At 46.0% G+C, this 23,262-nt stretch overlaps 3 protein-coding genes across 6 annotated transcripts; all 3 read right to left on the bottom strand.

The window, feature by feature from the left end:
* Positions 1-146: 146 nt before the first annotated feature.
* Positions 147-6,027, bottom strand: LOC112873854 (LRR receptor kinase SERK2-like). Its single transcript, XM_025936933.1, has 12 exons — positions 5,563-6,027; positions 4,618-4,726; positions 4,367-4,499; positions 3,977-4,048; positions 3,610-3,753; positions 3,436-3,507; positions 3,270-3,335; positions 3,110-3,180; positions 2,845-2,985; positions 2,090-2,431; positions 945-1,339; positions 147-789 (listed from the first exon to the last, which is right to left on the bottom strand). Exons 2-12 carry the CDS (start codon positions 4,682-4,684, stop codon positions 475-477), a joined length of 1,818 nt encoding a protein of 605 aa, XP_025792718.1. The 5' UTR covers positions 4,685-4,726; positions 5,563-6,027; the 3' UTR covers positions 147-474.
* A 746-nt stretch (positions 6,028-6,773) lies between these two features.
* Positions 6,774-15,471, bottom strand: LOC112873856 (LRR receptor kinase SERK2-like). Of its 2 annotated transcripts, none has more exons than XM_025936937.1 (17): positions 15,333-15,471; positions 14,861-14,933; positions 13,889-14,651; positions 13,727-13,798; positions 13,339-13,625; positions 12,402-12,510; positions 12,149-12,281; positions 11,760-11,831; positions 11,393-11,536; positions 11,225-11,296; positions 10,980-11,123; positions 8,503-8,591; positions 8,240-8,372; positions 7,792-7,863; positions 7,449-7,518; positions 7,241-7,343; positions 6,774-7,120 (listed from the first exon to the last, which is right to left on the bottom strand). In XM_025936937.1, exons 6-15 carry the CDS (start codon positions 12,466-12,468, stop codon positions 7,509-7,511), a joined length of 936 nt encoding a protein of 311 aa, XP_025792722.1. In that variant the 5' UTR covers positions 12,469-12,510; positions 13,339-13,625; positions 13,727-13,798; positions 13,889-14,651; positions 14,861-14,933; positions 15,333-15,471; the 3' UTR covers positions 6,774-7,120; positions 7,241-7,343; positions 7,449-7,508. The 2 variants fall into 2 exon arrangements, with proteins under 2 accessions (XP_025792722.1, XP_025792721.1); XM_025936936.1 differs by having other exon boundaries at positions 6,774-7,187; positions 7,278-7,343.
* LOC112873855 (protein OPAQUE10-like) lies at positions 15,120-20,347 on the bottom strand. 3 transcript variants are annotated; one of them, XR_003224836.1, is made up of 9 exons: positions 19,924-20,347; positions 19,073-19,164; positions 18,564-18,714; positions 17,595-17,726; positions 17,345-17,494; positions 16,523-17,266; positions 16,272-16,435; positions 15,816-16,018; positions 15,120-15,521 (listed from the first exon to the last, which is right to left on the bottom strand). XR_003224836.1 is itself a non-coding variant. In XM_025936935.1 (8 exons), the coding sequence occupies exons 1-8, from the start codon at positions 20,140-20,142 to the stop codon at positions 15,925-15,927; spliced, it is 1,746 nt and encodes a 581-aa protein (XP_025792720.1). In that variant the 5' UTR covers positions 20,143-20,347; the 3' UTR covers positions 15,584-15,924. The 3 variants fall into 3 exon arrangements, 2 of the variants coding, with proteins under 2 accessions (XP_025792720.1, XP_025792719.1); XM_025936935.1 differs by lacking the exon at positions 15,120-15,521 and having other exon boundaries at positions 15,584-16,018; XM_025936934.1 differs by lacking the exons at positions 15,120-15,521; positions 15,816-16,018 and having other exon boundaries at positions 16,069-16,435.
* Between the last annotated feature and the right edge of the window lie 2,915 nt (positions 20,348-23,262).

The following is a 23,262-nucleotide window of genomic DNA, read 5'->3' as shown; positions in this document are numbered from 1 at the left end:
TGCTCAGCTGCAAACGAACCAACGGTCCAACGCGACGGCTTCCTGCCTTCTCTGTTGCTCATCTGACAGGAGCACTGACACTGAGATGCAAGTGGTCAATGGTGGAATATCTGGAACGATAAGGGCAGATCTAGATTCTGAACAAGTTGAGCAGTGAAGAAGTAGAAGTTAAACACAGAGCACGTGACAGCAGATGAGCAGAGAAACAACCCAACAGACACCGGCTCGACTTCGTCTAGCCGGTGCTTAAATGTGGTTTAAACTGGACGGCACATGCGTCTCCAGCTTTCCCCTCTGCGAAACGGGGGCCGTAAACGGTAAATCATCGTAACCATCCGTATACACACCATATACGATGCAGTATCTAATTATCTATCAACACCAAGAAGCAGACGTTTCGCTGACAGGCTTCGTAGAGATGCCGTATGCGTCAGCACAGCGACGGCGAGCTCTGTCTGGCACACGCCGCCGTCGTTATCTCCCGGCGGAGAGCTCGATGGCATCCTGGTTGTAGATGGAGTCCTCGCCCCAGTCGAACCGCTGCTGCATCCGCTCGTAGTCCTCCCTCCGCGTCACTTCCACCTGCTGCCACTCCTCCCACCGCTCGGCGAGGCCCTCGCCCTCCAGCATCCGGACCACCTCGGACATGGACGGGCGGTCCTCGGGCGAAGCCTGCGTGCAGAGCAGCGCGATCTGGATCATCATCTCCACCTCCTGCCCGTTGTAGTTGCTGTTTAGGTTGCGGTCGACGATGGCGTCGAGGTGCCCTTCCCTTTGCAGCTTCTTGACCTGCGAATTTGCAGCAAAATCGTGAGTGTACTGCCCAAGAAAAATCTCACGTGGCGTGTTTAGTTTTATTGAAACACTGAAAGCTCTTCATACACGACAGCTAGCTCAGACATCATCTTGAATTGATCAACTGTAAAAGAGCGGAATGGGCTTACATGATCAAGTAATAGCACGTCGTCTTCTTCCTCCAAGCGTGAAAAGTCGATGGCACGCTGTCCCGTTACTAGCTCAAGAAGCATTATGCCATAACCGAAAACATCAGTTCTCTCGGATGACTTCCCAGTGGACAGATACTCAGGGGCAATGTGACCCATAGTTCCGCGGACTTGAGTAGTCACGGATGTCTTCTGTACATCCACCAGCTTGGCCAAGCCGAAATCACCGACGACTGGCTCGAAACATTCATCAAGCAAGACGTTGGCAGCCTTGACGTCACGATGTATAATCTTAGGGTTACAGTGCTCGTGCAGATACTCCAGACCACGAGCTGTGCCTATAGCCACTCGCTTCCTTGCAGACCAATCTAATATTGGCTCCCCAGGTTTAAATTCTGAATGGCAGACATGATAAGCATGTATTAGATAAGGATATATATTACTGCAAAAACAATACTATGGAAGGGATTAGGGAAACAGCAGAAGTGTAGAAAGTTTTGTTAGTTAAAAAAAAAGGTGCCGAAGTTCTCCACTCATTGGATGTTTATAATGCAATATACATTAATGTAATTAGCTATCCATACATGATAAAAGGATTTTTGCTAGGATGCAATATAAGAAATAGTAGACTGACTATGACCTGTCCAATCAGCAAAAATGGAACCATTCTGATACTAAAGAGGTTCCTACGGAGAAACAGTTTAAATATCCTCATAAAAAGAAGCAAATCTCTGCTGCCTGATCCTGTCCAAGTTTAACTAGATAATAAATCTCAAGCATTACTAGGTTCCATAAATTGGTGCACCCACTCTGTACACTAGATCTGTCTCACCAACCTGGTAAATTCAGATCATTTTATATCACTTTATTACAAAACAGTCGTGCAGAATTAGATCTTACATAATACATAGATCAAGGTAACTGAACATATGAAATATTTATTTCAACAGAGTTTCCTAAAGGCACAAACAGAAGTCACTAAGCTAACTTCTAAATGCATCAGTTGCATAATCTATAAGCATTAATGGTTTGAGGAACTTCATAGAGTAGCTTAATGGTCTGAGAAACTTCATAGAGTAGCATGGTTCAGAACTATATGCAATGAAACAACTGATTAGCTGATTGAGACTTAAGAAAGAAAGTACCTCGTAGACGGTAGGCTACACTAAGATTCTGCATGAAAGGATAAACAAGTAGGCGCTCTGTTTGTGTGGTACAGAAACCAATCAATCTTAAAAGATTCCGGTGAACTGCAACACTAATCAGCTCAACCTCACGCAAGAAGGCAGCCTCTCCACCAGGACTTTCATAATCAGTTAACCGTTTGACAGCAATCTTAGTACCATCTGGAAGTGCTCCTTTATACACCTTCCCAAAACCCCCTTGTCCAAGAACATTTTTCTCACTGAAATTATCAGTTGCAAGTTGCAATTCTCGCCATGCAAATCGTTTCAACTGGCCAAATGCAATTCTACGATCATCCTCACCTGTGGAATAAATTAGATCAGTTAGTTAAATGCATATCTTTTCAACTGTGGAACTTGTAAGATTGACATGTCGTCTTAGAAACACAGCTACATATACTAGTTTTTACTATGCCATCATCAGTATCAAACTGGTGCAGTAAGCAGAAATATGCCACTCAAAAGAAGTACACTGGATTACATAAACCAGTTCTGGAAACCATGATTTGGTTATATGTCTACCTGACGGAGCTTCATAATTTTTTTTTCAAAAATAAAGAGAGAGAACAGAGTTTCGGCACCCCACGTCTGCTTGAACTTATTGGTTTCATTTTTGGTTTAATACATGATGAAATTATGTGTATTGCAGTACTTCTTTAGCTAATCAACAAGATTTAGCTGCAGCAAAGGTGATGAAAATGCAGCAGATGCACAACCTGATACATCCACAAATACTTCACGTAGATGGCCTTTTCTCCTTCCATTACAAATAATGCATATAGCACCTAGGATGAGAAGCCCCATCACACCTCCAATTGTTCCAATCACAATGCCTATTTTCGAACCCCTTGATGAACCTATCAAAAGGTGAAAAGACTATCAGATGCCTCTAATTATTTGATAAACATCCAATAGGAAGTCTGTTCTCTGTGCTATTTGACAACTTTATGATAAAGAACAGAACAATGTATGGCTTGTTACCTTGGTAAGACACATTTGAGGCACATGGATGGAGGAAGTTTGCTCCACAGGTCAAGTTATTACCAGAAAAACTGTGAAGGAAATGAACCTTTGTTAGCTCTCAAAATTAACAAACATGGACATCACATAAATTTTAGAGCAGTCACTTATTCCATAGTACTTGTAACGTGCAACTTGAAACAACTGAGGAGGTATTTGACCAGTGAGTTTATTGTAAGCTAGCCGGCTGCCATCATGTAGGAAAAATAGTTAGTAAATATATGACGATAAGACATCTATGTGGGCTCTCGTGAGCAAAAATCACTAACTTGAGTGTTAAACCTTACATGTCTGTCAAGCTTGAGATACTTGTTAGCATTTCAGGAATAGATCCATTGAGATTGTTTTGACTCAGTATCCTTGATAAGAAACAGAAACAGAAACAGAAACAGAAACAGAAAACGGGAATGTTAAGTTATACAATCTTCATAAAACAAAGGAATAGAGATTTGAGTACATACAGAAGCTGAAGCTTTGAAAGCTGGCCAAGGGAGGCTGGTATTGGCCCAACCAATAGGTTGTCTTCCAAATCTAAACTTGTCAAGCGAGAGAGGTTACCAAACTGCTCTGGTATGCCACCAGTGATGTTGTTACCAGGCAAGGACCTGCAATATCATACACTGCAGCTTTTAACAAACCTGGAGTTCATGGTGATATGACATAATAATAGAACCATTACTTCATCTAGCAAGTAAACAAAATAGCTAATAATCAGTTATTAGTACAACCTAATTAGTCCATATAGAATCGTAAGCACAGTAGCTATTGCATCAGAGCAAGCAAACTAAAATCTTTAGGAGCATCATCAATCTAGAAGACTGCACTTACAGAACATTCAAATACTCCAGCTCTCCGATTCTTGGTGACAGAAATCCAGTAAATCCCATAGAAGCCAATGTTCTGCAGGAGGGCATCAGGAAGGTAAACTCAGAACAAACTGGAGGTCCTATCATATAGATCGATGATGACTCTTGCACACTAAAATATTGCAGATTGAACATGCAAGTGCATCAAAGTTGATAATTACATGCTTAAGCAAATGCCTCTCAACTGATAATTGGAGTTGTTAGAAACCTTCAGAGCTCAATGTGATGAATGTAGAAAACGTAAAACCAAATCAATCAAGCTCCTAGCTAAGTGATTTATTTAGTAACTAATTAGCAGTACAAAAATTAAAAAAAATAAGAGTTAAGAAAAACATCGAAAGCTGAATCTTACACTTGCACAACATTGTTATTATTGTCGCAAATAACAGAATTCCAGGTGCAGGGGTTAACTTGATTTTGGTTCCAGTCGGAAAGCTGACTGCCTGTAGCATTTAGTTTCAGCTTCATATCATACAAGGCATCACCTAATTAAACAAAAGATAATTCTTTGTTACTTGTCAGAGATTGAAAATTATGCGGTGATGGTGAAAGTGAATTAAAAAAATGAAAGATACATATAATGGGCATGTAAGTAAGAGTAACCTTGACGATCAGATGCTGAGAATGGGAGGAGAGATGCTACAATTAGAATGATGCTGAGCAGCTCCATCTTTCTTCTCTTATTACTTTAGCTTTCCTTGGAAAACTTTGCCTGATGAGAAAACATACACAATCTGGTCATGTTAGTAGCAACCCCAGTGGTCCATGGCTGACCTGGTAAACAAACAATCCAGTTTGGTGCTCAAAAGAAACGAAGAAGGAAGGCACATATATGTCAAGTTCTCAAATACAAATGTTTAAGCACTTGTTTGAAGTAAATGATTTAAAATTAGTATCCATATCTGAGCAGCATATCAAGGCTCTATACTAGCAATTTGTGCTGAAATGCTAATTTTGTTGGCGGAAGCAGGTCCTTCAATGGAGTAACGCAGTGAAACAAGCAGAGTATTATTCCCCAAAATACTGATGGACACAAACACATGCATCGGTTACAGGTGTGTTGGACAAGAGAAGTCCCCAACCCCCTGGGCCCTGACTGATTCCCCCCCATTCTAGCCCAACCAGCCAGGTAGCTAACCCTGAGATGGTCCCAAAATCTCTGGGCATGTAGCCAACGAATTCCCAACTTCCAACATATTGGAACCGAATTTTGATGCCTAGAAAGCACGGGCATAGCAAGCTGTTGAAATGATGTTCGAGAAGTTAATTTCGCGAAATTAACCACGGAGATAATCAGGAACGGATTGAACGTTACCAGAGACTAGCGAGCGCATAACTGAATCCCAGCCGACGCAAGCGTGCACAGAGCTAGTATAAATTCGAGTGTTCGACAGGAAAACGGAAAGCGAGTTAGAATCGAGTAAGAGGCCCGACTATTTTGTTAATGATTCATTACAAAGCTTCCAGAAACGAACGAACGAACGATCGAACACACTCTCAGAGAGAGAGAGAGAGAGAGAGAGAGAGAGAGAGGGAGAGCGCACCCACCTCCGTCAGTCTCAGGCAGGTCTCGCTCGCCGCCGCGCCCCCGAGGTTCGCAGGCTCACGCTGCCTCCCGCCTCCCCATCACCTTCCTCTCCGCCGCCGCCGCCGCGCGCGTGAAGGCGTAGGTGGACGACCGCGCCGGTTGACTCGAGGCGCCGGGATTGACCGCTGCTGCTGTCCCGAGACCGGAGCCCATCGCTTTTCTGGCGGAGGCGCGATTCGGACCGCCAGTAGCTGCAGCACCCCCCAGGTCTCCTCCCTTCCCACTGCCCCTCCCAGTAACTGGCGGCCTGGTGGGTGGGTGGATCTTTCGAACCTCCCTTTCTCGCCCCCCGTCGGATAAGGTGGAATTGGACTCTGGCGGATGCTGCCGCCGCCTGCTGCTGCGGATTCGCCGGGCGCGATCACGGCCAGGCAACGGCTTCGCTGCACTGCACGGGCGCACGCCCTGCTGCCCGCGCGTCGCTTTCGAGTTGGGCTGGGCGCACACTTTCGCGTCTGGTCTGTCTGCGCCCCGTTTTGTGCTGTCCCGTGGGGCCCTGGTAGGCTGGTACACGGATGAATGATAGGTTGTTTTTTTTATTTTTTGTCGATGGAAGAATGATAGGTTGGTTAGGACCCCGACCACCATCTTGTTATCAAATGTTATCCATCTTTGACTGTTTGTAGACGTTGGAAGATGGATTTTTGGCGTGGGCTGACCGACGGTCCGCCCGACAGGTTTTCCAAGGTGAAACGGTGGGTAAACGGAGCAGTCAGTACAGGTGCGGCAGCGGCAGGAACATGGTGGATGGCACGAGTAAATGGTGACCGACAGGACCGGCCCATGATACTTTGTCCAGTTGGAAGGCCAGGAGCCCAGGACCCACGGCAGTTACCGAATTCGCAGCGGCTCTTGCGGGAGCTGTGCCTGCCCGACGAGGCGACGATGCACACGGATCGTCTCTGCCGCGCGCGCCCCCGCCGCCGTCCTCCACGTCTGCCGCGGCGGCGCGTCACCGTCAGAGCGCAGGTAGCTCGAACCTGGGCGTACGGTTTGCGAGTTAGTAAATACGAAGGCCCGGAAAGTCCGTTGGCTTTGTGCCGTAAATCATTCGAGGAAAAGGCCTGGAACTTTTCCATCCAGCTTTAAACCAGCAGAACAAGATGCTCGTCCGGCACCACCAACCTTCCTCCCTTTCGCTGCTCGTGCCAAACGCACTGTTCCCAGCATCTGATTCTCGTGCCAAAATGCCCTTTATTTATGCCTCAACGTGAAGTTTTGGACTGTTGCGTGCATTGTCAACTGGACAAACCGAATAGCAAGCACATCAGCACTGATTTACAAGTTTGCTAAAAGGAACCAAAAAGGCGCGCACAGGCACAGTGATGCGCTCATGGACATTTTTGCAAGCTTCAGCGACCCACTGGTGCCATCGTTTCCAGCTTCAGGGGTGGTCCGCGGTCCACGGCCATGCTTTTGTTCTGCCGTCCCAGCACCATGTTTCAGTTCGGTCATGCGAGTAGCACAGAGTACAGACCTACTGCCTACGGTCTTCTATTTGACAAGGTTACAGCAGAACTGAAAATTGAAAAAAAAAATATGGCCCGTTACCTTGGTAAGGCGCAAGTTGTCGTTACCGGAGAAGCTGTGAAGGAAATGAACCGTATCTTAGCCCTCAAAACTGACAAAATGTTTTACCTCAAACTTCAGGGACCCCCATTCCCACAGTACTTACTAGTAATGTGCAACATGAAACAGCCGATCAGGTATTTGACCAGACAGGTTATTGTAAGCCAGCCGGCTGCCATCACAAGCAGAAAAACGGTTAGTCGATGAGTGAGAAGGATATTTGCAGATATGTAACCCTTGTGGGCAAAAATCACTGACACTAGTGTTGATCCCTTACATGTCTCTCAGGCTTGGGATGCTTGCCAGGGTATCCGGAATAGATCCACTGAGATGGTTTTCACTCAGTCCTTGCAGTAAAGAAACAAAAAGGGAAAACGGGAAGGTCAATCACTACATATTTTACAGCACAGAGACACAAACATACTAATAGCATGCTGACATAACATACTAACATATTAAAACAACCATATCTCCATCTCGTATGCATCAGAGCAGCTAATAGTCAGGGCTTTTCACAAACTTAGTTCGAATAGAATGCAAGACAAAGAAGCTATCACATCACATCCATCACCCAACATCTGAAGCAAACATCGTTAACCTTGCTAGAAGAATGCACTTACAGATCATTCAAATACTTGAGCTCTCCGATTCTCGGTGACAAGACTCCAGTAAATCCCATGGAAGGCAATGTTCTGCAGGAGGACATCAGGTAAGGTATCACAGACATGGAACAAATTGAGGGAAACCGACAACCGTGTGATATCTTATCAAGATTTTTTTTTAAAAAAAAGAACCGAGGCATATATATATCTCACTGATGATGAGGTTTGCACACTAATCTATGATAGGATGGCATATAGTAGCATGTGCAAGGGCATCAGAGTTGATAGTGAAATGATCAAGCAAATGCCACCCAAATGATACTTGAAGTTGTCAGGCATCTTTAGACATCATTGCGAGGAATGTGGTGTAATGGTACTCGTGATTATCCCAGATCCTAGCTAAGTGATGTATGAACAATTAATAGCAGTAAACAAGACAAAATAGGGGAGACATTGACAAACTTACACTTGAACAACATTGTTGTTGTTGTCACACACAACAGAGTACCAAGTGCAGGGGTTGATCTGAACCCGGTTCCAGTCGGAGAGCTGATTCCCAGTAGCATTCAGCTTCAGCTTCATATCTAAAAACACATCACCTGGGCAACGCGAAAGATGCTTCTCCCGTTATACATGCATCACAGGTTTGCAAACTACGCCGTGCCTGTGAAAAGTGAACTATGAAGGCGAAGAACTATTCAAGTACAGTAACTGGGTAGTTAAGTAAACCTTCACGACTAGTTGCTGAAACCGGGAGCAGAGACGCTAAAGCTAGGACGACGCGGAGCAGGAGCAGCTGCGTCTTTCTTCTACCACTGCTGCAGAATCGAAGGGAGTTCCCCGGTCAGATTCGGGCAACGATGGAACATACACAAACTGATCAAGGTATCCACGTTACCAAACTGAAATTCGAGAGATAAACAGGAAACGAAGGCCATGATTTTTCAGAAGCAAATCTGGTTCTCCTGTCACTGGTCAGTTCCGCCAACGCAGAGGACAGCAGAGAGGCAGAGGCGCACCTTTCCCCTGCTCGCCGTCGCGCCAGATTGACGCCGAGACGAGAATCGATCCAGTTCCGGCGGAGGCGCACTTGGGCTTTGTAGCAGCAGCAATCGGTGAGTGCGTTTCTTTAACAGATTCTTTAATCCCCGGCATTTTGTGTCAGCGTCGTCCGCTTTGCGGATCGGAACGGAAGAAGCCACAGCGTCTTCCTGCACTCCCCAAGTCCGGGTATGTAAACGTAGCTCTCACTCCAGTTGCATCCTTCCTTCCCCTACGCATGGTCCAGTGGAGCGGCACCGGCACGCCGCAGACTCGCGGCACCGCCCCGCCGGCCGGACCAGCCCGACTGGTGATGTGAGCGCCTCGCACTCGCACAGCCCGGGTCCAGGAGCGCGTCTGGTCGTCGTGCGTGAGAAAAACCTCGCACAAAACCGTGAACGCGGAGCCAAGCCAAGCCGGCAGCCGGCGACGGCCGGCCGGCGGCCGCTCGGCGCGCACGTTGGCAAATGCTGCAACTTCTGCGTGATATGGTCCGTTCCATCAGTGGCCTCGGTGGCGCGCCGAGGCGCTGCATGGTGCCTGCCCGCGGCGACGGCTTGGTCGCTCAGGAGTCAGGCCACGCCGACGTGCCGTACCGTACTCTCCATGTCCGACGGCACAGCCATCGCTCGTGCCGTGCTTGTTGCGAGAGGGCATGCCGCGAGGGCCCCCAGAAAGGAAGTGCAAGCGAGCCACGGGACGCGACGGACCACCGGAGAGCGGCGGCGCTCAGACGAGGCGCGACATGAGGCGGGGGAGGCGTTTCTGGGCATCTCAGGGGTGGACGGTATTTGAATACTGTCCACCCCTTGGGTACCCGAGATCCGTCCGATCCAAGTGCTGCGGCCCGGATCAGATGATTGCAAGAGGCCCTTTTTTCCCTCGTTAGGCGCGGGCGCCGGGAGGGGCGAAGGCCGTGGTGGTCCGCCGGCTCAGGAGCAGGAGAGGAGGTCAAATGTGGTGAGCTCCTTCACTCCGACGGCTCTGTATTCGGTCATGTGGTGAGCTCGACAGATCATTTCCATCCTGCCTACAGCAGCTCACCTCTCTCACTGTGTTGTGCTTGTGTTTTTATGAGAACGTCGAGTCGACCCCGTTGGACTCGATCACCCGCAGAAACAAGCTCAGATTCCTGGTTCTCGAAGACTGCTGGGAGTTGTCGTCAGTTGGTGGATCGGGCATTCCTTCATCCATAGTCTATAATCATGTATTCAACTGTCCTAGGCTAACCGGCGTAATTTCAGCATTACGCCTTGCCGCGTCCACGAAACGAAGAGGAGAAGGAAATCAAAAAATAGCTCGGGTTGTGATTTTTCTGTCGTGACGATGTGATCTACAGACATCCCCTTAACTACGAAGACCTGACAGATAAATATAGCGTGCTTGTTCTAGTTTCTGTAATGGATCCTATCCTCTGCGGTCTGTAGTCTGAAACTCTGTATATGTACATTTGCCGGTGGCTAGCTGATCTTATATGAATCGTGTAATTGTAATTTTTAAAGGCGAGACCTGATTTTATTTCTACTAGCCATCAAAGCCCATGGCTTGCGCAGCCCGGTTTCATTTGTTAATACTGTTTGTCAGTATTTCAACTTTGTTAATGAACTTTTCAATTGGAACATACAACAGAACTGAAGGTTTCAGAACGCTATATATGTAACCTCTGCGTGGGAGAAGGGAGAATTCTCAATTGAAGCTACATTATATTTGTCAAGTGTCACTTCATAGTTGAAAACCTAGGAAACCTTGCTGACAAATAACTGGTAGATTTGACATAAAAAACACCATCCGACTCGCAAGTTATTATTAACTGAGTTGGGGTCGACTCGACGTTCTCATAAAAACACAAGCACAACACAGTGAGAGAGGTGAGCTGCTGTAGGCAGGATGGAAATGATTTGTCGAGCTCACCACATGACCGAATACAGAGCCGTCGGAGTGAAGGAGCTCACCACATTTGACCAGTGAGTTTATTGTAAGCTAGCCGGCTGCCATCATGTAGAAAAAATAGTTAGTAAATATATGAGATACTTGTTAGCGTTTCAGGAATAGATCCATTGAGATTGTTTTGACTCAGTATCCTTGATAAGAAACAGAAACAGAAAACGGGAATGTCAAGTTATAGAATCTTCATAAAACAAAGGAATAGAGATTTGAGTACATACAGACGCTGAAGCTTTGAAAGCTGGCCAAGGGAGGCTGGTATTGGCCCAACCAATAGGTTGTCTTCCAAATCTAAACTTGTCAAGCGAGAGAGGTTACCAAACTGAGGAGGTATTTCACCAGTGAGTTTATTGTAAGCTAGCCGGCTGCCATCATGTAGAAAAAATAGTTAGTAAATATATGACAATAAGACATCTATGTGGGCTCTCGTGAGCAAAAATCACTAACTTGAGTGTTAAAACCTTACATGTTTGTCAAGCTTGAGATATTTGTTAGCGTTTCAGGAATAGATCCATTGAGATTGTTTTGACTCAGCATCCTTGATAAGAAACAGAAACAGAAACAGAAACAGAAAACGGGAATGTCAAGTTATAGAATCTTCATAAAACAAAGGAATAGAGACTTGAGTACATACAGAAGCTGAAGCTTTGAAAGCTGGCCAAGGGAGGCTGGTATTGGCCCAACCAATAGGTTGTCTTCCAAATCTAAACTTGTCAAGCGAGAGAGGTTACCAAACTTCTCTGGTATGCCACCAGTGATGTTGTTACCAGGCAAGGACCTGCAATATCATACACTGCAGCTTTTAACAAACCTGGAGTTCATGGTGATATGACATAATAATTGAACCATTACTTCATCTAGCAAGTAAACAAAATAGCTAATAATCAGTTATTAGTACAACCTAATTAGTCCATATAGAATCGTAAGCACAGTAGCTATTGCATCAGAGCAAGCAAACTAAAATCTTTAGGAGCATCATCAATCTAGAAGACTGCACTTACAGAACATTCAAATACTCCAGCTCTCCGATTCTTGGTGACAGAACTCCAGTAAATCCCATAGAAGTCAATGTTCTGCAGGAGGGCATCAGGAAGGTAAACTCAGAACAAACTGGAGGTCCTATCATATAGATCGATGATGACTCTTGCACACTAAAATATTGCAGATTGAACATGCAAGTGCATCAAAGTTGATAATTACATGCTTAAGCAAATGCCTCTCAACTGATAATTGGAGTTGTTAGAAACCTTCAGAGCTCAATGTGATGAATGTAGAAAACGTAAAACCAAATCAATCAAGCTCCTAGCTAAGTGATTTATTTAGTAACTAATTAGCAGTACAAAAATTAAAAAAATAAGAGTGAAGAAAAACATCGAAAGCTGAATCTTACACTTGCACAACATTGTTATTATTGTCACAAATAACAAAACTCCAGGTGCAGGGGTTAACTTGATTTTGGTTCCAGTCGGAAAGCTGACTGCCTCTAGCATTTAGTTTCAGCTTCATATCATACAAGGCATCACCTAATTAAACAAAAGATAATTCTTTGTTACTTGTCAGAGATTGAAGATTATGCGGTGATGGTGAAAGTGAATTAAAAAAAAATGAAAGATACCTATAATGGGCATGTAAGTAAGAGTAACCTTGACGATCAGATGCTGAGAATGGGAGGAGAGATGCTACAATTAGAATGATACTGAGCAGCTCCATCTTTCTTCTCTTATTACTTTAGCTTTCCTTGGAAAACTTTGCCTGATGAGAAAGCATACACAATCTGGTCATGTTAGTAGCAACCCCAGTGGTCCATGGCTGACCTGGTAAACAAACAATCCAGTTTGGTGCTCAAAAGAAACGAAGAAGGAAGGCACATATATGTCAAGTTCTCAAATACAAATGTTTAAGCACTTGTTTGAAGTAAATGATTTAAAATTAGTATCCATATCTGAGCAGCATATCAAGGCTCTATACTAGCAATTTGTGCTGAAATGCTAATTTTGGTGGCGGAAGCAGGTCCTTCAATGGAGTAACGCAGTGAAACAAGCAGAGTATTATTCCCCAAAATACTGATGGACACAAACACATGCATCGGTTACAGGTGTGTTGGACAAGAGAAGCCCCCACCCCCCTGGGCCCTGACTGATTCCCCCCCATTCTAGCCCAACCAGCCAGGTAGCTAACCCTGAGATGGTCCCAAAATCTCTGGGCATGTAGCCAACGAATTCCCAACTTCCAACATATTGGAACCGAATTTTGATGCCTAGAAAGCACGGGCATAGCAAGCTGTTGAAATGATGTTCGAGAAGTTAATTTCGCGAAATTAACCACGGAGATAATCAGGAACGGATTGAACGTTACCAGAGACTAGCGAGCGCATAACTGAATCCCAGCCGACGCAAGCGTGCACAGAGCTAGTATAAATTCGAGTGTTCGACAGGAAAACGGAAAGCGAGTTAGAATCGAGTAAGAGGCCCGACTATTTTGTTAATGATTCATTACAAAGCTTCCAGAAACGAACGAACGAACGAACACACTCTCAGAGAGAGAGAGAGAGAGAGAGAGAGAGAGAGAGAGCGCACCCACCTCCGTCAGTCTCAGGCAGGTCTCGCTCGCCGCCGCGCCCCCGAGGTTCGCAGGCTCACGCTGCCTCCCGCCTCCCCATCACCTTCCTCTCCGCCGCCGCTGCCGCGCGCGTGAAGGCGTAGGTGGACGACCGCGCCGGTTGATTCGAGGCGCCGGGATTGACCGCTGCTGCTGCTGCTGGTATTGGCCCAACCAATAGGTTGTCTTCCAAATCTAAACTTGTCAAGCGAGAGAGGTTACCAAACTGAGGAGGTATTTCACCAGTGAGTTTATTGTAAGCTAGCCGGCTGCCATCATGTAGAAAAAATAGTTAGTAAATATATGACAGTAAGACATCTATGTGGGCTCTCGTGAGCAAAAATCACTAACTTGAGTGTTAAAACCTTACATGTTTGTCAAGCTTGAGATATTTGTTAGAGTTTCAGGAATAGATCCATTGAGATTGTTTTCACTCAGCATCCTTGATAAGAAACAGAAACAGAAACAGAAAACGGGAATGTCAAGTTATAGAATCTTCATAAAACAAAGGAATAAAGATTTGAGTACATACAGAAGCTGAAGCTTTGAAAGCTGGCCAAGGGAGGCTGGTATTGGCACAACCTTCCAAATCTAAACGGACCGCCGGGGAGCGGCGGCGCTCAGACGAGGCGCGACATGAGGCGGGGGAGGCGTTTCTGGGCATCTCAGGGGTGGACCGTATTTGAATACCGTCCACCCCTTGGTTACCCGAGATCCGTCCGATCCAAGTGCTGCGGCCCGGATCAGATGATTGCAAGAGGCCCTTTTTTCCCTCGTTAGGCGCGGGCGCCGGGAGGGGCGAAGGCCGTGGTGGTCCGCCGGCTCAGGAGCAGGAGAGGAGGGCTGCTCACTTGGCCGCCGAAGAGCGCCAGCTGACGCCGCCGACACGAAGGTGATGCGCTTGTGGAGAGATGCCACTGGCACAGGCGCAGGCGCAGGCGATCAGCGGTCCTGGTCTCCGGGGCCGACTACTGCTGCCGACCACGCGCCGCGTGCCCACTGCCCAGAGGACGCATCGATGGCGTTCTGCTTCCAGCGCGGTTTAATTTGTCGCCGGCGGCGATCCATGGCCTGCAGCTGCTCGTGTCTTGCTTCCGTTTCGCCGCTGCGGTCGTTCATTTTGCACATAAAAACTTCGTAGGCGGAGACAGGAAGAGACGGCGGCAGCTACCAGCGCAGCGTCCGCCCGTCGCGGATGACATCGTTCGGTCGGCAAAGCCCGTCGGAGAATGATGCAATTCCTGCACGCGACGCCCCCGGCGGCGCCGCAAGGCAGAGCCACAACCGCGCCTTCCCTGATGAAACGGGGCCGGGTCCAGCCCATGTGCGCCTCAAATGAGAAATGACCACACACGGTGCGCGGGCAAGAGCAGCAACCGCAACCCGGCAGCTGGCAGCAAGCTCACGGCCTCCGAATCCGAGCGACCGAGTTGCACAGAGACAGTACAAACAAAACAGATCTACCTACTCAAACTGAAAATTGAAAAAAATATGGCCTGCTAACCTGGTAAGACGCATGTGAGGCACAAGGATGGTGGAATTTCGGCCCACAATTCAAGTGGTTGTTGCCAGAGAAACTGCGAAGGAAATGAACCATTGTTAGCCTTCAAAACCGTCAAAGTTTAACCTCAAATTTGCTGTGATCCCACAGTACTGCAACATGAAACAGTCGACGAGGTATTTGACCAGGCACTGTCAGTCACTGACACTGTTGGGTATCTGTTCGAGTGAGACGGGCTCTGCCGCCGTGCGTGCCTATCTAATTTTTTAAAAAGTAAAATGCAGGAGCACTGCTATGTCATTTAAGAGGAGAAAGCAAACGGGTTCTTACAAAGAGAGATTAAAAAAACAAGTAGAACTCAAACTCGACCAAAGCGAAATAAACAAAGGAACTAACTAAGCACAGGGCTCCCACAGGCCTGCTGCCTAAGGCCAACTTCGAACTTTATTTCTCGTGCGTGCCTATCTAATCATACCTTGAGAAGTTGAGATATCCTGCCAGTAGTCTATCAGTAATGTTGACAGCAACCAGGAACCTGCCGGGGCTGATGCCACGCGACCTTTGGTGAGTAGTAGGAGGGATAGAGTGATGAGGGTGCCGGCGCGACGGCCGCCTCTCGTCTGCCGCGGTGGCGCGTCCGAGCATGACGGGCAGGTAGCTTGAGCTATGAAGTACGGTTTGTAATAAGTAAAACTAAAAAATCGATTAGAGCTACAGAATTTGGCATTGCAAGATGTCAAGCAACTCCTATACAATTGTACAAAAGAAATATTCGGTTATAGCTAAAGAGTAATTGATCGCCTATATGGTTATATCGTTCTGTACATGAAGAGGCATGATATCAACTTCAACAGGTGAGAGGTGACTTGACAAAATGTGTCCAGATTCTGTTAAGCTCAAAGCTGCTGTAAGTATAAGCTAGATGCTACCGGGGTCGCTCGATAAGAGCTGCTTTTACCGGGAAGCTGGACCTTCTTCAAGCTCTGGCTTCCAGGCAGCAGCATGCGCGTCCCATATCCATCTTTTTAGACCTTCAGCCGTGCCCCGGGATACACAGCAGGAGCCTTTTATTTGTCCATGTTCTTAGGCCTTGAGTCACTCTGAATTGATTTTACTGGAATCGATGGCATAACTCGCGTGAAGCTTCTCTCCTTGCTTCTCCTGCAGAGCGGTGCAGCACAAATGGATTACGTTATAAGATCTAGTAATGGTTTACGGGGCGAAGCCAGGCAGAATCACCACCGGGGTCTGCTCCATTACTCAATGGGGTCATCGTAGCTTGTGAACAGTAGTAGATTTCTACATGATTTACAAAATTTCGTTGGGTTCGGATGACCCCAATAACATAAGGCAGCTCCGCCACCAATGGTACTTTGCAGCGAACTTGTAATGTAACGCCAACTTGATATCACACCTGAGATGGGCCATGAAGAACACTGCGCCGACAAGGGTAATCCCTCCGGCAACTGACCTTAGCACCCCTCTCCCTGATTTGGGGGCATCATCTTCAGGCATTTGAGGAGCAGGCTTAGCTATACCGTCCGAGTCCACAGGTTTATCTCCAGGTTGGGAACCTTCCTGCATGGCAGAGGGGCGTTAAGAATGCGTGTGAAGGAGACATAATTACAAGAGTGACAAACTGAGCTCATGCGTTTCAGGAGGCACCATTTGATATCTATCACTGAATTCAGGATTCAGCTCTTCACACGTGCAATCATTTGTCATCCCAGTCAGGCTTGGCTCTACATTATTCACCGCATCTTCAGAAACCATCGGCAATTTGCTTAAGTCTGACGGCTCGCCATTTAACCCATGTCTCATCAGTTCCTCGCAACTCGAACACACTGACTCCCTATCACAGGCAAGGGTGTCCTTTTGGAGGTCAGCACTCTCTTTTTTTGGATGATACACTAATGTTTCCCCATTTCCCTGAATAGAATGATCTAGAGACTTGGCCTGTCCATCATAAATCCTTTCTGAATCTGCGACAGGATGAGCATTCAACTCCGAATCATTCTTGCCACTTTCAAACGCCAAATGACTGCTTATGGAATCTGCCTCTTCTGAACTTAAGGAACATCTGGCCGTTCTAGAGCTTGAACATTGGTCAGTTGCAGAATGAGTAGAGTAATATTCTTTATCATGATTTTGTGGAGTTGAATCCACGGACTCCGAATCCATAACACCAAAGTCAAGTGATCCCACTGATTCAGCTAGAGATTTTTCTTCATGCATATCATGTCCACTTTCTCCATAGCCTTCACTTTCTTCTTTAGGGGGCGAAAGCACGGCTGCAAAGTTGTCTTCGTCAACTGAGTCCTCAGGTTCTAGAACAGACGGTCTGCTTTCTGCTTCATCAGAATCATAATTTGTGTTCCCATGCTTGTCGTTCTGTCCACCAAATATTATCTGTGAAAAATAGATATTACGTGAGTAAATATTAAGCAGGTGCATTAAAAATAAAAGAAACCCTTTCCAGAAGCTTGCCTGCTGCTGCAATGCTTTGGAACTGTCAGGTGGACTGTATCCACTTGAACCGGACGAACTGTATTGTGGCTGTTCCAGACTTCTACGTATACCTCCAACAATATAGGTGGGCATGGATATTGTGTAGGTCACTATATCAAAATCAGGCACCTATCGCCACAGAGCAGAACCATGTAAATTAAAGTCATAACAGTAGATATAGTAATTGAAAAATGCATTTCTGAAATAGGTTATGCTAGTATCGACTCACATTTAGGCGCATCATGTTAGACTTTTTAGATACCGATCGGATGCATATACAGACTTTCCGAACATTTCTTTTTTCAACAACATCAGAAGGGGTAAACAGATCAATTCCAGCTAACCCAAGGATTTGACATATCTGGAAAGAACAAAGATTAACTATCAAGCAACCCTTCGCGAAGAAATGTAATATCAACCAGTAAAGTAAATATGACCGCATTGAGTTTCAAGTATCAACCAAAATATCCAGAAGCTTAAGCAGTCAATGTAGTGTGGACAATAAACTTAAATACTCCCACCAGGTCCATTTTTTTTTCTGTGGTTAAAATTCCACCAGGTCCCAAACTTAGGACCATTGGATTTTTTTTAAGTGGTCTATTGTCCACCCGACAGTTAAACGCGAAAATTGGCTTCGATTAGAGGTAGGAAACTAAGCAAGATGCCAAGACACATCACCTATTAGAGATGATTTAATCCAACATACATAATTTACAACTTTTTTCTGAGAATTCATACCAATAGGTAGACAAACTTGTAGACTAATAAAGTTACTGAAGTTCATTGCAAAACAGTCAAGATATACAGAAGTGTGGTTATTCCCTAATGTTTATTCAATTACTGCAACAACCTTAGCCAGTTGAAACTCACAGGGAAGTAGTACAAAAACCATCAATAGCAGATTCAGTACTGGTTTTAGAGCTTTTGATGCCCAAAAATATTGACAGAACATCACAAGCACCATGGACAATTTACACTAATTTAACTCATCAGTCTAGCTACTTGCAACTGAATTCATGCTAGAAAAATGCTTCATTCAAGCTCCTATGATGACAAAGAAAAGTCAAGGATTTATTTCAGTTCACTTTTACCAAAAAAAAGCACTTCAACTTAATTTTTTTCTTGAACACACTTAAAATTAAAATCTAGATAGATTTCGCTCAAGAAGATATTAGTACAAATTTGCAATGACCCATACCTTTAGGAAAGAGTCAACTTTTAAATACGGCATGTACTTTCCATGGCTCCTGCCGAAAGATGGTCGCTCATAAATATACACTTTTGATTGCTTCAATTGTTCTCTGTTCTTTTTAAGTAACCTTTTCCATATTAATTTGGAAATTTGGTACCTGCAAGCACGAATATAACAAGTGAGCAGAATATGCACATCATCAAAAAACAAGCAAGCAAACAAGTGTCAGGACACTGAAACGGGCTAAAATATCACAGAGACAGGATTAATTATCAAACAGTTCCAATATTTCAGAAACCAGTTATCCAAGGCATTATTTCTTCTGATTGAATGACTTCATAATGCGAAAGCAAGTAGACAAATGCAAAGAGCCAAAACTAACTAACCGTGAGCAAAAATATACCAATAACTAGGATCCAAGATTTCTATAGTTACACCATGTGTACAGTACAGCACAAACGTGCTCACTACTTTTGTGCATGCAGGAAGGACTGGTGAAGAAACCAGAATCTTACAGTAATTCCCCATCAGCAAGAAGGTCTGCAACTAAAACGTCTTCATCAAACCTACGATGCAGAACTTCTCCAAGCCAGATTTTTGTTTGTTTCTGAAACAAAAATTGAAATAAATAGAGATGAATTCAGTACAATAATTGAATAAGATAGCGTGTATAACCTTCTGATTTATAGATGGAGGATAACTGACAGAAAAAAAGTCTTTTTAAATAATAACTAACAAAGAGTTTGTTTTGTATGAAAAATATAAACATTATTTCCTAAGAATAGTTTTAGGGTGTTATTAAGTCTGCATATCCAGTATTACATCACATTGCGCAATTCAGGAATTCAATGAGTTGTATATCCAACGTATTGTAACTGTAATCCACAGCAATTGAATTAGCTATGCCACAATTGAGGTATTGTGTTTTCTTAACAAATCTTCACAGGTGAATGAAATGTATATATTGTGTTTACTCGTTTTTCAAGAAATCTTAGGTTTGTGGGAGTATTTAAGTAGCTATATTCAGCAAGGAGGGTCTTTAACTTCGTCAGATCGTCAGAAGTTAAGAGAGTGAATCATAATAATGTGATCTTTTACCATCATTATTGTTGACATGGAGAAATGGTACAGCAAGCATAGGCCATTTTTCACATCTACTACAACAAAGCATCGCTCGAGAATCTTGCCGGGAGTACAGCACAACATCCATCACCAAGCACGGATGCCAGCCGAAGAAGGCGGAGGCCACTCAGCTAAACCAGCCGGCGCCGGAGCTCCAAGCAAGCACGCTCACTGTTCCATTAGCCCCCGGTTCCCCCACGGCCCCCCGAGCCCCCGATCACACAGAGAAGCTTTGGGCGCTCACCTGCAGGAAGGCGTCGTCGAGCTCGCGGAAGGTGGACGCGCACGACGCCTTGTCCACGCGCACCTCCCCCGCCGGCCCTCCCTGCGGCGCCCTGCTCCTCGTCCCCACTCCTCCCCACCCTCCTCGATCGACGACCATCACGTCACCGGGTGCCCGCCGCCCGAGGGCGCTCCAGCTCAGATCCTCGTGCGCCCCGCCGCGCGCGGCGTGCAGGCTCATGGCTCCCAAGGCCTCGGTCCGCCTGTATTTTGCTACGACTCCAGTCCCTAGTACTCGGCTAGCACTCCACCTCCACGGCTCCACTTCAGCGGGCGGCGGTGGAGAGGGCGCCCGGTGTGGAGGCGGACGCGGGGGCGGCGCCCGCGTGTCGCGTGCTGCGCCGGAATAAGCGCGGCGCTGCCTCACCCGCGCGGCATTTTCTCGCGTAGTATTTTTCTCGCGGCGGAGGACGGGGACATGATTGGATTTTTCTCCACCTGCGTGCCGAGGAGGGCGGGGGCTGGGCGCGCTCCGGGACTCGTGCGCCCCGGTTTAATTTCTCCGGGCCGAGCCAAGCGGCGTCGGGCGTGCGCCGCGCGCGCGTGGCCTCGAGTCAGCAAGCGGCGGCCGCACGAGCCGAGCGCCCGCCGCTCGGGGCTCTTTGCGGGAGCCGAGAGCCGGGACAAAACCGCGGGACGAAAGGGACCGGGCTCGAGCCGTGGACGTCCGATGCGCCATCCCGTTCGTGTGGCTGGCGGGAGCTGACCGGTGGTGACCGCTAATGGCGTGATTGGATGGCTGGGCGTTCCCAGCCGGGCCGTCACCAATGAACCGGGCTCTCCCCGGCCAGACCAGTTGCATGCAATATCGGTGTGATTGGTTGTATATGTGCATCCAGATTCCTTCGGAGCCTGTGTTTGGTTGTCATACTTCACTTCGTTTTCTATGCACATTGCCTTTCAGTCAGCGCATGGGAGCACTACGTTGCATCAGCCCGGCCTGGTTCGCGAGATACGCTCGATTCCTACATTCCTAGCGGGCATGGCTCGAGCTGTACGGCTGCATGACCGGTGCTTGGCCCAAGCGCTTCATCGGGAAACCAAACAACTGGAAACTGCTTCTACTGATCCTGGCTAACAACGGAGATACATGTAACCAAACACGCCCTAAGCTCGTGTACATGGTTGCGTTAACGTGTTCGTACTCGTACTTGCGCGTGTTTACGGCGAGGAGGGCGGCAGCGATGCGTGTACCACGCTTTTGCGTACTGCACGGTGAAAGGTGCTGACTGATCTTGATATTTTTTTTATTTTCAGCAGCAGGTTATAATAGATCACAATACGCTAATTATGGTTACAGAATGATACCGCTTCTGTCGTTTTGGTTCACCAGCAGCACGCAGCCAAAAGAACTCACGCAGCAACATGTTTTTCCTCTCATCCGGGTTCAAATTTGGATTGCTTCGGGTAGAAATGTGTGTACAGACTGAAGAAGTTTGAGTTGAATGCGGTTTTTAGAGGTTAGTTAACTTTCACGTGACTTGCAAACTCTTCCAAGGTGACTGCCTGACTGGATAACAGAGCGAATGGACAGAGAAGCACTTCATTTGGGCGCCCCTTACTCACTTCCCACTCCATGTTCCGCCCTACATCCAAACTTGTGTGATTCATGCACGCAGATACATGCGTGCATTGAGCATTAGAGACGAACCCCATTTTACCTAGTCCGGCTAATGAATAGCGCAACAGATGAGAAAGCTATAAATTCACCAGCTTTTTGAGCAAACAAGCCATGGAGTAAAGAATGGTGATGTCAAACATTTACAAACATCGGCTAAATCTAGATCACTATCACAGTCAATTCCACCCCTTTTGCCTAGCAAATGTACAAAAAGAAGAAAAAGAACCCTACTGAATGGAAAACCCTTTGCCTAATCAAGAACTAGCAAGGTGGCCCTAGCGCGGGTATATATCTAGCTTTTTATATTAACATTTGGTGTCTTTTTTTAACTTGAAAAATAAATTTATTCAAATGATTTTGTTCTATTAAGTTATATCACCACAGTAGATCATGGCCAGAGTAACGTCACATGATAATCAAGACCATTAAATTATCATAAAATTCAGTGGTATATGTTCTTTTATTTTTCAACTAACGTGGTAATTTTTAAATCCTCTTAATATTTAAAACTTATTTATATTTATTTGTTTTACTCCAGGAAGATCTCGTCCGAATGCTCTATTTCTACCAAATATTGTATAGTCTAAATTCGCACTATTGATAGATATATTTGTAGCTCATATATTTCTAATTTCAAGATCTAATCAACGTAAATATTTTCTCATAGATCAATTCATTAGTTCACATAGATGAATTGTTTATAAGCATTCGCGTAAACAAACATAGATATTGTAGGATCCCAAATTTTTTGATCCCTAAACCATCATTCTTTTGCGGGCAATGTCTTACCAATGTGTATCTAAATAGCATAGTGCAGGCTCGCAATCGTCGAGCGAATCTTCTCCCATCCTTATATATCGGTGTTTTACCGGCTGCCCACCGAGGGGTATACCCGAGGTGATAAGTTTAGGCGAGGAGACGCCGAGATCAGGAACTCGAAGGTGCAAGGAACACAAGATTTTAGACAGGTTCGGGCCCGAGACGCGTAATACCATACGTCCTGTATGGTGGTTTGTATTCCCTTGGGTGTTGATGTTGTTGTTTTGAACGGGTCCCTGCCCCCCCCTTATATATCCGGGAGGTCAGGGTTACATGGATCTAGTCAATACTAGCCAAGGAATCATATCCGGATATAACTCGGGTAGTTTGCTTCTGTACCGACTAGCTTTATCTCCTACTCAAACGAGTAGAAAACAACATAAATAAGAGATTAGACGGGCTTTATCTCTTAACCCTATTTAAACTACGTTATGTACACAGCCCGTAGCCCCGGGTCTGACAAGCCCCCGAGCTCTTCGTAGCTGAGTACTGCAGGCTTCACAAGTACTTTCGAAGTAGTCTTCGGCTTCTCTTGAAGCTCCGTCATGAAGTTCTTCTTCGAGTACTTTCTTGGCTGCATCGAAGCTATGAGGTGCTCATGCCCCGAATTACTTCTTTGGTATGGTGTGCGATTGAAAAATCGCACTCCATATGGAGTAGCCCCCGAGCCTTAGGTTGAATCGAAGAATCAGGCTAAGGGTCACATTAATCTTGAATCTTTCTTACTTACTCTTTGAATATATTCAAAAAATAAGTAGTCGATGACATGTATCCTGCAGCCCCCGAGCCTTGAATTCAAAACCCTTAGGTTCGGAAAAAGGATCCAAGAATCGTGGCATTGGTGTTACTCTGAAATTCCGA

The sequence above is a fragment of the Panicum hallii genome, chromosome 9, assembly GCF_002211085.1.
Source record: "Panicum hallii strain FIL2 chromosome 9, PHallii_v3.1, whole genome shotgun sequence".
NCBI lineage: Eukaryota > Viridiplantae > Streptophyta > Magnoliopsida > Poales > Poaceae > Panicum > Panicum hallii.
The sequence above is the reverse complement of the archived record's forward strand: the minus strand, read 5'-3'. Positions and strand labels throughout refer to the sequence as shown.